Source organism: Alligator mississippiensis, chromosome 3 (assembly GCF_030867095.1).
Source record: "Alligator mississippiensis isolate rAllMis1 chromosome 3, rAllMis1, whole genome shotgun sequence".
Classification (NCBI taxonomy): domain Eukaryota; kingdom Metazoa; phylum Chordata; order Crocodylia; family Alligatoridae; genus Alligator; species Alligator mississippiensis.
Window position 1 is genome coordinate 127323418 of NC_081826.1, and position 16213 is coordinate 127339630.

Below are 16213 nucleotides of genomic sequence, written 5' to 3' on the forward strand. Positions count from 1 at the left end.
CTTTTCCAGGCTGAAGAGTCCCATAGCTCTCAGCCTCTCATCATAAGGTCTGTTTTCCTGACCTCTGACCATGCATGTGGCTCTCCTCTGGACTCTCTCAATCTTCTCCACATCCTTTTTGAATTGTGGAGCCCAAAACTGGACACAGTACTCCAGCTGTGGCCTCACCAAGGCCAAATGCAACAGGAGAATGACATCCTGGGATTTGCTTGAGAAGTATCTATGGATGCAAGCCAGTGTTGTGTTTGCTTTACTAGTCACAGCATCACACTGAATGCTCATGTTCATCTTGTGGTCAATCATGACCCCCCAAGTCCCTTTTATTCGTAGTGCTAGCCAGCGTAGCACTGCCAAGCCTATAAGCATGCTGCGGGTTTTTCTTCACAAGGTGGAGAACCTTGCATTTTTCAGTATTAAACACTATCAAGTTCTCGTCCGCCCATATCCTGAGCCTGTCAAGGTCAGCCTGGATTGCCCTCCTGTCCTCAGTTTTTTTCCATACCCCTATTATTTTTCCATAGTCAAGAAAAGAGTGAAAGCTAAGAGCTGGCATTTTTCAAGGGGTACCTTGGGACTAACAAGGTTGAGAAACATGTATGTATCTGCATACATTAATGTTTAAGTAGAGATGCTATGGTGGCACGTTGAACTGCTAAGAACCCCTCACCCATCACAAGAGTAATAAATAGGGTTTCTGGATTTTGTTAAATGATGAAATTCCACTGAGCCAAAGCTATAACAAGAGGGTCTCAAGGAACAAAAAAGTTATATTAGTTAGAGATCCCGGACTATCTGTGCTCAGCCCTTGGCTAGTTCCAAACCTAGATAGATGTATGGGGGTTAAAGTGTATTTTTGAACCACCAGGGATAGAAAGCAAGTGCTATAAAGCCACTAGCAGCTGCCACAGACAGAAGTGTACAGCCAGAAATAAAAATGGAAATGGTTCAAATACAGACGTGTGCATGCCCTTTGAAAAATTCCAAATGTCACTGAAGTGCTCTAAAATAGTACTTTGTTATTTTGTTTTAATCATATTCCTATCCTAAAATATTTTACTTCTTTTTACATCTGAATGAGGGACAGGGTTCTCAAAAGTGCTCTCTTTCCCCCAATCCCAGAGGAAGGGAGGCAGAAGCAGGGTAGGCAGCTTGGCAGGTGCTGTTAGGTTTTCAGACCATTGCCGCTGCCAGGTTCTCCAACCCCATTCACCTCTAAATCCTTGTACCTCTGACAGGGGGAGAGGAGAGGTTTGGGGGAAATTAGGACTGGAGTATCAGAATCCAGAAGGGGATAAGCCACAGGTAGTTGCAACCTCCTGTCGTGTTCCTGGCTGGAAGGCAGAGGCTTGAAGCATTCCAGCCACCAGGCACAACAGCGGCTATATGCATGTCTCGCAACTGAAATGATTTACTTTTGAAATGTTTCCAAACCCATTACACTTGGAAATGTTTCACGACTTGTTTCTGTAAGCACTCATGGATTTATAAATCTAGTGGAGATAGTAATTTTAGCCCTTATCCTCCTCTCCCTAGCAGATGAAAACATTTTGGAAAGCAAGTCCTTCAACCTTGCAGTCGCATATCATTTCCCTGCATAGACACAGAAGCTCATACTCTTCATGTAGTCCTCATATGCATGCAACTAACTCTTGTACAGATTAAACACTTTGGCCTCACCCAAACGCGTTTTTTCCTTGCCTTTGCAAATTAGTTTTAAGCATTTTAACATAACATTAACATAAGTGAATGGGAAATGACACTGACATGCCAGCAAAAACCCTCAAGGTAGATGCAGTCACACCAAAAACAGTGGGAAATGCAGTCAAGAGATGAAGCCAAATAAGAAGTGGCAAAACAAAGCAAGGAAGAAAAAAACTTCTACTTCTGACTTAAAGATCACTGAAGGCAAAATTCGCAAGAACCCAGAAAACCTTCTCTAAACTTATGGCCTCCAAAAGCAGTCACATAAATATTTATAATAAAAACTGCATTGCCAACAGAGCTCTTTGTCAGATACCTCCTCAAGCCTGACAAATCATCTCACTTCCACAGCCATGTTTAAAGAACCTAAAATCCCAGCAGCATAAGCACATTTCAATTCAGCTCAGTGCTCCGATTCTCCAGGTTCATAAAGCAGGTTTCCCTTCTATCATAAAAACACTGTGCAAGTTACCTCTGGGATATCTGGTAACAAACCAAACAGCTATGGATTCAGTACTGATCACACCTGCTTTAAATTTCAAGCCAGATGTATCATTCTCACAACTTTTTCTGTTCTTCGTGCGCTGACCTACAATTTCATCACCACGCAGATCACCCAAACATTGGCTTCACGCTAGCTGACACTACATTAAATAAAATGATGTATTCCACTAAAGAATACTATTGAGAGAAGCAGAATGAAGCAAGCAGCTTCCTCTAGTTCAGCATTTCTTAATCTGTGGGTCGTGACCCAAAAGTGGGTCGCAAGAATATACGAAAGGGTCATGAACAAACTTTAAAAATAGTTTCTCCTTTAAAGAAGAGGAGGGGAGTCCAGGAAGAGTGGTTGCTCCACAAGGGAGCAACCCTCAATGCACAAGCTAATTCTATTCCATCTCGAAGGAAAGGTAGCAAGAGGGCAAAGCAGCCCCCCTGGCTCTCTAGGGATCTAGCAGACCTCCTGAATCTAAAAAAAAAGGCCTACAAAGGATGGAGGATGGGATTCACCTCCAAGGAGGAATATTCTGCACTGGTCCGGTCCTGTAGGGAGCAAACCAGGAAAGCCAACTAGCTTCGAGCATCAAGGACAATTAAAAAGTCCTTTTTCATTTATGTGGGGAGCCGGAGGAAAAGCAAGGACAACACTGGACCTCTGCTGAACCAGATGGGACAACTGACGCCCAGGAAAAAGCCAACCTATTAAATGGGTACTTTGCGTCGGTCTTTCATCAGTCCCATGGGACGCTCATGCCCACTACAGGACAGGGAGGTCCGGGCGAGGGAGATCCCCTGCCCTCCATCAATGCTGACCTCGTGAAGGAACACCTTGAGAGGCTGGATACCTTCAAGTCAGCCGGCCCTGACAATCTACACCCCAGGGTACTCAAGGAGCTGGCGAGCATCATAGCCCAGCCCCTGGCACGGATCTTTGAAAACTCCTGGCGCTCTGGTGTACTGCCTGAAGACTGGAAGAAGGCCAATGTGGTGCCTAGCTTCAAGAAAGGGAGGAAAGTGGATCCAGCAAACTATAGGCCCATCAGCCTGACCTCTATCCTGGGGAAGGTCGTAGAAAACTTTATTAAAGAGGCCATCTTTAATGGACTGGCCGACGCCAACATCCTGAGGGATAGCCAGCACGGGTTTGTTGCAGGTAGGTCTTGCTTGACCAATCTCATTTCCTTCTATGACCAGGTGACCTATCACCTGGACAAGGGAGAGAAGATTGATGTCATATATCTTGACTTCAAAAAAGCCTTTGATCTGGTATCCCATGATCAACTCTTGGCAAAACTGGCCAATTGTGGCCTTGGGTTCACCATGATCTGCTGGCTGGGAAACTGACTCTGTGGTCAGACCCAGATGGTGGTGGTTGATGGAAGTAAATTATCATGGTGCCCTGTGACCAGTGGGGTCCCCCAAGGCTCTGTCCTTGGACCCATATTGTTCAACATCTTCATTAATGATGTGGACATTGAAGTCCGAAGCAGACTGGCCAAGTTTGCTGATGACACCAAACTTTGGGGCAAAGCATCCACACCAAAAGTCAGGACAGGCTTAGCAAATGGGAGGATGAGAACCTGATGGTGTTTAACACTGAAAAATGCCAGGTTCTCCACCTTGGGAGGAAAAACCTCTAGCATCCCTACAGGCTCGGCAGTGTTACACTGGCTAGCACTATGGAGGAAAGAGACTTGGGGGTCATCATTGACCACAAGATAAACATGAGCCTGCAATGCGATGCTGCGGCTAGTAAAGCGACCAAAACGCTGGCTTGCGTCCATAGATGCTTCTCAAGCAAATCCTGGGACGTCATTCTCCCCTTGTACTCGACCACCAGTATCTGGGGGAACATTTGTTCACCAAGGCGCCCCAAGGGATGACGAGGTCGAACAGTTTTAAACTAATGCAAGACTGTTTCAGGCTGGACATAAGGAAGATTTTTTTTACTGTCCGAGCCCCCAAGGTCTGGAATAGGCTGCCATCGGAGGTGGTTCAAGCACCTACATTGAACACCTTCAAGAGTAAATTAGATGCTTATCTTGCTGGGATCCTATGACCCCATCTGACTTCCTGCCCTTCAGGCAGGGGGCTGGACTTGATGATCTTCCGAGGTCCCTTCCAACCCTAATGTCTATGAAATCTATGAAAGAAAAGCATGGGAAACGGTGGCTTTTCCCTAGCCAGCTGACAGTTTTCTTGCAAGGGGCTGTTTGGGTCCACCCCAACCCAAACACTGGGGGGCTGGGGGCAGTGGGTCAGGAGTGATGGGCACTGGGACAGAACTAGCCATTGATGTTTATGAATGGGTCCTGGTACAAAAAAGGTTGGGAACCACCGCTCTAGCTGACTTGCAAGGGAGAGTCTGGAAGGTAGCACAGACAAGTCACCAAATCACCACATGACAAGCTGTATCATGTATCGTGATGTAAAGACGACTGGAGTGAGGGGGGACAGGACTGCAACTTTGTACAAGTGCAACAAATATGGTTTAATAATATGCACTGCTTTAAAACAAAAAATGAAAAATTATCACGCCACATTTTATTTGGGGCTAAGTACTGGGTGCAATTTTGTAAAGATAAAACAATTACATTTCTAATAATAAGACAAGTAAAATAAACTTTAACCTTCTCCAGTAGAACCCAAATGCTTCACGTGGTTAGTCAGGTTGCTAACCTTCCTATGAATATTATATAAATACAGCCACAGCGCACAGCTGCACAGGACTACAGCTGCACCTTTTATTTCAAAAGACGCAGCTTCTCTGATCACCTGTGTAAGACCACTGATGAACTGCAAGTGATCTGAGTACTGGTACCCTGTAAAGCAAATGCCTCAACAATCACCCGAGTGAATCATTCAAGCTCTAACACAGATGCTAATTTTTAAAATAGGATGATGAGAAAGGGTAAGTTTTGTTCCTGAATTTCCTATTTTATATGTGTGCTATTCAAAGAGGCAAAGATTCAATGAGCACAACCTTTTCTTCCTTTTTAAAAAGCATATTCTATTATTAAAGCCATCAGATTCTAAGTGACAGCATTACAGTATCCGTAGTTGACAAAATAAGTAATTCACACCAAAAATAATTGAAAAGTGCTCCTAAATGCATATGGTATATGAGCTTGAAAAAAAAAAAAAAAAAAGAAGTTTTATTTTTCTAAAAAAAGTTATAAATTCAGACTGGGTTTGTTTTTTGTTTTTTAAATTAGTTGTCTAAATCATAGTCACACATTTACATTTTGAACCCGGTCTCCAAATTATTTAACAGAACTTAAATCTAACAACCCTAGAGCTGTGAAAATGACTAATCGGAAAGTGCTTTCAAACACATGCAACAATAAACAACAAGAATTAAATTAGAAATTCTGAACACCTTAAAAAAATATGAACAATTCTGTTGAATTCTAGACCTCCCACAAAAATGGGAACCATTTTTTCCTTGGCAGGTATCTAAAAAATATATATATATCCACAGATCTGATGAGCACTACTATATGAAATTGATGCTTTTCCCCAGAATGCTCAAACCACCACCACTACCAAAATATTATGAAAACAAGACAATACAATAAGTATTGGCTATAATTTCAGAGGCATGCTAACTAGCAGCTTTAATTCAAACTTCTTGGCTGCATCCAGACAAGCGGAAACATGCATTTCCCCAGGGACAAACAGCAGTGGCATACCTTGTGCCACTACTTGTCCTCGGGAAACACCTGTGGCATGCACACTCTGGTGCGCACCAGGTTACCCCAGGGTGGAGTAGGGGAGGCTGGGGCAAGCAACTTTGCTGGCCCCAGCAGCTTACCTGGGGTCCCAAGGGCATCCGGGAGCTGCAGCCACGGTGGCTCCTGCAGCAGGAAGCCTGGCCAGCAGCCAGAGAGTGGCTCTGGCTGGGAAGGTTCTGGTTTTGGGCAGTGTGCACTGCTGCCATGTGCGCCACCCTGCTGGGATCTCCTGGGGTCAAAAAATACCCCCGCGCTGCAAAGCAGCAGTGTGGGGCACGCCTGCATGTGCAGTGCATGGCACCGCAGATGGTATTACATACCACACGTCTGCACTCATCTGGACATGGCCCTTTTGTCCTGTTTAGAAAAAGGATTTAAAAAGAAAGGCTGAGGATACAGAAGTATCTTTCAGAAGAGGTTTAAACAAATATTTCACAAAGTAATTCACCTACAACAAATACACAGAAAATTATAAATTAGTTTGTAAATGTTGCACATTTCAACATGAAATATTTTCAGCAAGAACATAATATTCTTAGGTTGAAGATAATAAAACTGAAAACTTCTAGGCAACTTTGACTATGGTCATGCACCCATTCTGCCATGACATTAAATATTATTTTGCAGTGCTAACTGCAGAGATGTCACAGTTTCATGTGAGAACACTTTTTAAATGGAGAAAATAGTATTTTAAGCTGATGAAAAAGTGTTACTGGGGGGGGAAAAACACCCTAATTTGCTTTTAAAAAAAAAAACCATCTGAAAAAGTAAACCTTAAGTTTAAAAAACCCTATAAATTGAACCTTTTAAAATAAATTGAGATATTTGAATCATCTCACAGCAATCAGGCATCCAAGTAACATATTTTGTTATGGTATCAGTATGCCAAATCTAATAAAACATTTCAAAAGACCATTATGTGTTGTGCTTTAATTACCTAGAGGACAGACTACATGAAATAAAACAACAGAATGAGAACACTGAATGAAGACAGACTAAAAGCAAACAGAGAAAAAGCAGAACGTAAGAAAGAAACATCACTGTACTAAAGACCAGAAAGAAAAAAAGGACGAAGTCCATTCCTAATATATAGTGTTAACGTTAGGAAGCATGCTTTGTTAATTAAGAGCTTTATTTGACTATACCTCCTCGATTTCAAGAACACAGACCCAGCAAATTACGTTTCAGACCAACCAGTTTCTTTGTCCAGTGACAGGACCGCAACCGGCATCTTCAAATGACTGGTTCTTTCCATAGCATTCAATACCATTAACTGCAGGACGTCATTATCCTGCCTTAACATAGTGGCACGCATTAAATCAAAAGCCGTGAACTAGAGAAGATCTTACTCTTGAACTTCATGCGATCCAGCGATGATCAATTTCTCCTCTGCTGCCCAAGTACTGACTACAGATTCTTATTCATCTGTTATCAATACATCCCATTCAACAACTGCAGGAAGCTACTGGAAAATTCATGAGCCATTGGCTGTAGTTAATGGCATTCAGATGTCATACTGACTGCTCTTCCCTCACTCGGAAGGTTGAAATCAGGGAAGGATGCTTTTCTTCCCTGAAAGCCATCCTCCAACTCAGCCAAGGCTCCTGGACATAGCACAGGAATGAGCTCAGGGAAGTCAGTGTTATGTGATAAGCTCACAACAATCCCTGTGGGCCTTACAACAATGATTCTCAACCAGTGACACAGCACCCTGGGGTGACATGGGGCACTGTGCAATATCCTGCCTTAACGTAGTGGCACACATTAAATCGAAAGCTGTGAACTACAGAAGATCTTACTCTTGAACTTCATGCGATCCAGCGATGATCAATTTCTCCTCTGCTGCCCAAGTACTGACTACAGATTCTTATTCTTCTGTTATCAATACATCCCATTCAACAACTGCAGGAAGCTACTGGAAAATTCATGAGCCATTGTCTGTAGTTAATGGCATTCAGATGTCGTACTGACTGGTCTTCACTCACATGCTATCCCTTCAGCTATACCACTGCATGGTAGAGATCACTCAGATCAGTAAAGGAATGAAAACAGAGCTACCCAAAGCAAAACAGGAAATACAAGGTAAAGAGATAGTGATTAGGTCCCCAAATGTTTCTATGACAGTGTCTTTAAGGGAGCCTGCTCAAAAAGAGAGAGAAAAGAGAGAGAGAGGTAGCTGGACATGTTAGTGTAGTTGGACAGAAAGCAGGGCAGGGTGGCACCTGAGAGACTAACTTGTTCAGAAGGGGATAAGTCAGGACCTACCTAAATCACAGCGAAACAAACTAATTTTCGCAGGCTGCTCGTGGCATACAGAGCCAATTTCGTGGTCTTTTTAAGGCAACCCTACCCCCTGCTACTGACTAGCTGAGAAGCCAATCACTCATTTTCACACTGCAGCATTGCATCTGGCTTCTTAAAACATGGTGCTGAAACCCTTATGCTTTCCTGACTGGTGCCTTCACAGAGCCTATATGTCACTAGCTCAGCCTCACAGTAGCTCTCTCAAACCAGATGCTCTGTGGCTGAGGAATTGCTGCACTTTTTGTATTCCAGTAAGCTTTTTTTTTTTTTTTTTTTTTAAGGTGATTCCATGCAAAATCACAGGAAATGCCATTTTTCACTGTTTCCACGAAAACTGAGAAACCACAATTTAAGAAGACCCTTAGGCATAAGCTTTCATAAGCAACAGCTTTCATAAGCATGTTCAACAAATGAACACGCTAATGGATATTTGTGTCTTTCGGAACAAGTTACTTTTTGAGGTGTCACCCTTCCCTGCCTTCTACCTACAAAGAGCGAAGTCAGCTCATAACCTGAGCTCCTCCAAGCACCTCACTAATTTTAGCTGTTCATCTACAATTTTGTAAATCTCTATTTTATCTTAACCAGGCTGAACTTTATTTAAATAAAGGCAATTTCAATCATCAGATGAAAAGCCTTGATTTCAACTGCTGATTTTAGTCAACTTTTCATTTGTACTTCAGTTATTTTCTTAAGACAGGTGTACTCTTATTGCTTGATATAAGCACTAAGACGTGTAGATTTGCAGCTAAGCAGAGCCTCTGCGATACAACTGGTACATCTTTTCTGCTGCCCAAAAGAACACTCTAAAATATTTATTTATTCACATGATTCTATAGCTTAGCAGGTTCAGACTGTTACTGATTTTTTCCATTTTTGATGCATTAGAAAAATGGTGAGTGGTGCTCAAAGTTTAGGTTCCACATGCCAGTACCAGGCCCTGCATTGCACCCACATGCCAGATCAAGCACACAGGGCCATGCCTGTGGGACTGCACATGGAGCCCAGGAGTTGCATCCCTGTACAAACAATTAACCAGTTCTGGTGCCTACTTGTGCATTAGTCATTGAATTAGTTATAGGAACTGAACTTGAAGCAGAGGCCAGAACCTGGGGGCATTTGTATAAATGGCAAAATGTGCACCAGTGCTGAGAAAACAGCGTTGGCGTGCTTTTGAACTAAAACACAATGAAGATGTTTTAGTTCAAAAGGGCACCACCGCCATTTTCTGCGTGCTGATGTGCATTTCATCATTGATCCAAATGCATGCAACAGAGCCAGATGTGTCAGCTTGCATGCTCTGCAAATTCGATTAAATCGAGCCTGCTCTGACGTGCTGGATTTCCAGCACTTTGAAACAAAGGTACATGTATAAATGCCCTAGGACTCCCCAAGTCCTAAGGAAGACAAAGTCACACCCCATTGTGCTGGTCTTTCTGGTCCCATGACTTCTGTATTCCTTTCCACACATTTGCCCAACTTCAACAGAAGGGATGAAGGATGCCATCAGCCCTGCCTAGTGCACAGCATGGCCATTAGGATACTCTCTTGGCAAATGTCAATGCCCTCAAGGCTGATGAGGGCCCATTACCCAGGTCACCCAATTTTCAGCAAGAGCTTTATTCACAAGATAACTGGGCAAGGAGTAGATAACTCCTACAGGCTTTAAAGAAAGAACCAGTTGCCTGTAAACAAATGGATGACCACTTAGTTTCCTAGATCCAAGCAGCAGTTTCAGGTTGTCAAAGCCAGACTGAGATAAGCACTTAACACAGGACTTCAGGGAGGTAGAGGCCTACCTACCTCTAAGGGTCTGGGAAAGAGACAAGATTTCAGACATATTTCTGTACTGTGTATCCTATTCACTAGCTTAAGTATCCTTCACTCAGTATGCTATGCTGTTCATCCCATTTACAGGTGCCTAATCCTTATACTTTAAATGGGGATACTTAACACACATAATTTGAACTTATATATTCCATACTCAAGACCAAGTGCTTGAAATATAGGTGCAGGAACACTTTGCGTCCCCATACCCAAGTGCCTGTGTAATTTTTGCCCTTGCTTCTTAGTCTAGCTCTCTCTCAACAGCACCAAGAAAGAGATTAAAAAGGAAGAGAAGGTCATGCTGTCCCACACACTGAAAGATGACTACACATTAAAAATCATTAAGGTTGCAAAGTCAAGCACTCAGAAATTAAGACTTAAGGATGAGTGTGTGGACACAGTACAGTATTTATTTATATGATCATAAGCTATTTTTTTTTCCACAGAACCCCTACCTCATTCAGGGCACAAGATGGAGCTTCTCTGAGAACTAGTCAGGATTAGGTAGTGAAGGAGACTTGATTCTAGGCCCCCTGCCCCATTTGCTGAAGATGTTGAACGGTGTGTAGCAAACAAGACCAGGGACTGCAGAAAGAAAGAATGGTCCCATGGTTAAAGTGAATGCTCCCCTGGATCATTCGAGTTCTACTCTTGCTTCTGGCACAGAGTTACTGTGTAAAGAAGCTGTGCTCTGTAAAAAGCTACACAATGCTAAATACCCTGCAAATTAGGTCCCAGTCTCGCCACTGAGCAGCCTTATTTAGCCAGTGCTTTTTATGTTGATCTGTCTGCCTCAATTCACCACTTATAAAATGGAGCTCATCTCAGCTGTCGCACAAAGACTGGACTAATGCTTGTGAAACACACTCAGATACTGCAGTGTCACGCATCCTAGAAAAGCTCGAAGAAATCAGAAATTCCGCCTTCAGAACCCATCTGGATTCATGTGCCATAAATAAGGTACTAGGCCAAGGAGTGTGGGGCAGGAAACAAATCAAAATGTGAACAGCAACTTATAAGGTAAGCACCCTCTATCCTGCACACGAGGCAGAGGTCCTGTGGAAAAATAGGTGTGAGCATGGAAGCATGGACTATATTGAAACATGCCTGCACTTCCAGCCCAATCTAGTCCTCCCTCAAACTCCAGGACTTGCTCTTTCACACTGTCTGATTTGTGGAAAACGAGACAGGCAAAGGAGTAGGGGGCACCAGAAACACAGGAAAAACCAGCTGCATGCTTTCATCTTCGATGCCCAACCCCATACACGTATACTGCCAACATTTTATAGAAGCAGGACGTTGGCTGCTGCGGTTCCCTTGCTTTACCTATGGCAGGTTAGGGTGTCAGGTCTGTGTTGTGTCAGTCAACAGCAGTCTTACGTAGAGCTTAGATGATGGTTTGTATGGGATGGTTTGGAAAGGGGTGATCCTGCCTGAGGCAGGAGGTTGGACTAGATCAGTGGTTCTCCACTGAGGTCCAAAGCACCCTGGGGGGCCATGAGCAAGTTTCAGGGGATCTGCAGATGTGGCACAAGGGGGATCTCTCACATTGTCTGGGGCAGCCCGTGCCCCAGCAGAGCCTGCTGCTGCCACCACCACCAGGTTCACTAAAAAAAAGACACTGTTTTCTCCTTCCACAGGTGTGCCTTTACAGGCTGGCAGCGTTCCAGCTTGCAAGGGGCTGCATAGGGCTGCGGGTAGTGGGAGTACACTGTTCTGGTAGAGGGCACCATGGCATGTGCACACACACACACACACACACACACACACAGAGCAGCCAACCAGCGGTAAAGAGCAGCTCCCATAGCTGCCCGCAGGCAAGTCGGGGGGCCAGGGGGGAGAGAATGGGTGACACATTGGAGTGGGGGGACATCCCCCTCCTTCTAATTTCTGTGCCCACAAAGGACACAGGGCTGCAGTCTGGCCAGACCTGCCAGCAGGAGCTGGCACAGGCAGCCAGAGGAGAGTGGTGATGGCCAGGCTATGCCATCCCTGTACCTCCTTCCCCCTGCCCCGCACACCCCTCCCTGCTGTAGGTCAGGAGTGGGGGGCACCAGCAGGGCTAGGGGAAGGTGGGGGACTGTGGGTCAGGAGCGAGGGGCACTGGCAGGGCCAGGGGGCTGCAAGTTGGGAGGGGGGCTTCTAGTCCAAAGAGGTTGAGAACCACTTGACTAGATGAGCTCTGGAGGCGCTTCCAGCTCTACTTCTCCCGTCTCTGAGCACAGTATCAGTGGGCCGTGCCCACTGGCTCCCTGGACTTGTTTGAGGGCCAATGGGCACTGTGGTGTGCTCCCTTGGCACTCCCGTTTTGAACTTACAGTCAGCACTCCCATCCCTGGTTTTTGTATTATTTGTCCCAAGGAATCTGTTGTCCCCTTTTCCTGTAGCTTCCCCATCTGAAGGAGGCAGAAGAAACTTGGGGGGCTGGCCCCACATGATTTTAAAGGGTGACAAACAGGCCAGCCCTACTCCTCTATGCCTGTAGGGCTGCCCCCTCAGTGTGGGCCTGCAGCCCCACTACCCAAAGCAGATGGCGGCCAACAGTCCCTGGCCACCTCCTCCCATTGGCACGGTGGCCCCTCCATGGAACAGCAAGGACAGGAAGATGGCGTGTCTACAATTCACCTCTGGGACGGAAAAAAAAAAGTCCCCCAAAAACCAGCTCCTAGCAAGACTGGCAAAGTCCCGAGCTCCGGACCAGGGTGTCGGGGCAGGGGAGGGGCCCATGGCGGGGTCATCGCGTGCGACCCTGTGCAACCATCCAGTCATTAAAGGGGGCCGTTAGGTGATGGGATGGTTGCCAGGGACACGAGATGATCTCTGTGGGTCCCCCCCCCCGTTGCTCTGGGGTACTATGAAACCTGCGGAGGGCAAGACAGGCACCCTCACCCCCGCGCGGGGTAGGAGAGCAGCCCCCTACCCCGGGCATGGCGTGATCCGGCTTCTCCCGCATTGGCGCCGCCGTGTGGCTGCCCGCCCGGCCCCGGCCCCTGCCCCGCGCCACCGTGGCGTGGCGTGGCGTGGCGTGGCGTGGCGTGGGGTAGCCCGCCCCGGCCCGCGGAACCCGAACGCCGCCCGCCGCAGCGCCCTACCTGCGCCCGCCTGAGCCTCCGCCATGCCAGCCTCGCGCATGCGCCACGCGCCTGCCAGCCCTCCCGAGGGACTCGACCCGCCCCCCACCCCCAGCCCCCTTCTCCCGCGCAGGCGCAGGCGCGGCTAGCTCCGCCCCGCGGGCTGCGGGGCGGGGCCACGAGCCGAACGTCACAGCTGCGTGTGGCTACGCCTTCGGCGCTTGGCGCGGGGGAGACCACGTGGCCGGAGCGCGGGCAGTGGTGGCGTGCTGCACCCCTTCCACCCCTGGCTTTGCAGAGGGAGAGTTTTGTTGGTGAAGGGCGATCAGGTGAACAGCCTGTTCCTTCTAACTAGGAGCGGAGGTTGCTTTCCCTTAGTGACAGGCTGCAGGAGCCCCCACCTGCTCTGTCTCTCCGCAGAGAGAGCTAAGGAGCCAGAGCATCATGGAGCTATAAATATCTCCCCGGGGGAACAGAAATAATAGAGGCTTTTCAAACCTGAAGACAAAGGGATGCTATGATCCAACAGTTTAGGAGATGGCAGGCAGCAACTGGAGGCTAGAAATAAGGCGCCGGGCTTGCAAAGTGACCGTGTTGTCCCTTGGGCAACTTCCTAATGGCAACTTGCCATGGCTGAATCAGGGGGAGGATGCTTTTCTTCCCTGAAAGCCATTCTCCAACTCAGCCAAGGCTCCTGGACATAGCACAGGAATGAGTTCAGGAAAGTCAGTGTTATGTGACAAGCTCACAATGATCCCTGTGGGCCTTACAGCAAGGATTCTCAACCAGTGGCGCAGCACCCTGGGGTGCTGTGAGCTGCTTGGAAGGGTGACATGGGGTGCTGTGCAATATTCGTGCAGTTAAGTGCAAATGCCTAAACATGATTCATAAGAGGGACTTGGAGATTTCAAATGGAAATGCAGAGGATTAAAAGCAGTCGGACCTGCTGTGGTCTTTCTGAGCTCTTTGCAGCAGAAGAGTGGCTCTGTTATTTCTCCATCATCAAAAAGCAAGTGAAAGCTAGGACCTCGGATTTTCCAGGAGGTGACTTAAGTCTACAATGTTGAAAACCCTGGCCCCGTAGTCACTGAATGTTATGGCCCCATTCAATCTGAGCAGCTAGACCAGGTTTGGGACGATGGGGTTTTGCAGTTAGGAAGAAAAGTTGTACTGGTAGACTCAGGTATGGTTTCATCATGTTTATTTACAAGCATGTACAAAGTCTTGCTTTCTTGAACACAAAAGGAATCAAACAATATTTTATATATTGGCAACATTTCATCAAAGCACAACAATGGCTGTTGCGGTCCCCCTGCTTTACCTGTGGCAGGTTAAGGTGTTAAGTCTGTGTTGTGTCAGGGTTGAAAGCAGTTTTACGTAGGGCTAGGATAATGATTCGTATGGGATAATTTGGATAGGGGTAATGGAGCCTGAGGTAGGGGCCTGGAGTAGATGACCTCTGGAGGTCACTTGCAACCCTACTCTATGATTTTTTGAACTAGAAACACAACCTACTCACAGCACTGACCTTTCAGTCAGCAGCGTGACCCAGAAGCTTCCCCTTGAGGCTTCTCCCAGGAGCAGGTACTAGCATTGTTTCAGGCTGCATTCCCCAACCATCTGTTTTCGAGTTTGTCTCTTCCATGAGCATCGCTGCCTAAAACAACGCCTAGCAGTGCCCATATAGTTCAGATTCCCAAGTGGATTCACAAAAGCCCTTTTTGGAGGCAGAGGTGCATACTTCTATTTGGGATCTGGAAACTGCTATTATTTCAACAACTTGCTTCCATAAAGGAGCTTGATGAAGGGCAACATTTGCACAAGGCAGCCTCAATCTATAACAATATAAATAAAATCTCAGCAGTTCTTCCAGCAGTAAGGAATGAGGCAGGCTGCCAGAACTGTAGGGCAAGGCATGTGTCGAGGTCGGTGTTACGTGCACCTCATGTGCTACTGCAAACTTCTCAAATTGCTCCAAAAGGAAACCTCTGTGCCAAGGATCTATCACCCCTATCAATCTGCAGAAACTTCAACTACTACTGAAAAGAAAGCTTGCAGCATTGCAGTACCAGTGCCCAGATTTGGGTGTTCACACTTTTGCCAGTACTGCAGAAGAATCATGCAGGGTTGTAGCTCCACTGACCTGTAGAAAGGCTGTGCACTTCGACACTTGCTGCAGAGCAAGCTGACAGAGCCAGGGCTGAAGATACCAGAGCTGCCACACAGTTTTGCTAATGTTGCAGATGTACGCTGTCAATATTATTTAATCACTGTATGCTTCTACCTTTCCTGCAGCTGCATGTCTGCAGTTTTGTGCTTATACCAACACTTAAAACTGCTCTTATTTTCTGCCACTGTTGCAAAGAAAGTTCACAGTGCCATGACAACAGCATCTCTGTTGAATTACAATAACATACATCTGTCACAGCTGCACAGGAAAAAAAATCTCAGTCCTGTAGCTCTGGTATCCATGATCTGTCTGGCACAGATGCAGATGAAGGTCTCAGTGCTGTAGCTGTTATCCTTATCGTGTTTGCTGTATGATTCTGCAGTGGGTGTGGAGCAAGCACATGGGTCTCTATAAAGCCTCTGGTCTAACACAGGCTTCTGTCGCTGTAGCACGGATACCTCACCATGCTGCAGCAACAGCAACCGCAGCATTACTGAATGCTTCTGCAGAGAAAGGTTGTCGTGCAGCAGTCTTGAAATTATAGGGTGAAAGCTCATTTCTTCCGCTGCACTAGGGGAAGCCTGCAATGTTATGGTTGTAATGCCACTGCAGAGGTGCTGCCCCGTTGATTTTACGGCCGTGTGGCAGTAGCGATCCTCCAGATAGAAGTGGCTTGGCAGTAGCACCACTATAGGACCACTGGATACATCCCCACTCACCGTAAGGATGCTAGAAACAGCCCTAGCTCTGATGCCCATGACTCATTCTGTTAGTGTCACAATGTAAACTCCCAGCCCATGTTGGTGGTGTCCCATTTGTGTGGCTGTGTGAATCTGTTGTGCCCTCTGCAGACTGAAGTGTGCAACAGCACAGGCACAGGAAGTCTCCAGTTCTGCAGTAATTCAATC

General features: G+C 46.4%; 1 protein-coding gene across 2 annotated transcripts in view; it reads right to left on the reverse strand.

Moving 5' to 3' along the window:
- Nucleotides 1–13208, reverse strand: part of NFX1 (nuclear transcription factor, X-box binding 1) — a 103444-nt gene extending 90236 nt beyond the window's left edge. For both annotated transcript variants that reach the window (XM_019498477.2, XM_019498476.2), the window contains exon 1: nucleotides 13157–13208. In XM_019498477.2, coding sequence (XP_019354022.1) covers nucleotides 13157–13196 — 40 coding nt within the window. In that variant the 5' untranslated portion in view covers nucleotides 13197–13208. The remainder of the gene's footprint in view (nucleotides 1–13156) is intronic.
- Between the last annotated feature and the right edge of the window lie 3005 nt (nucleotides 13209–16213).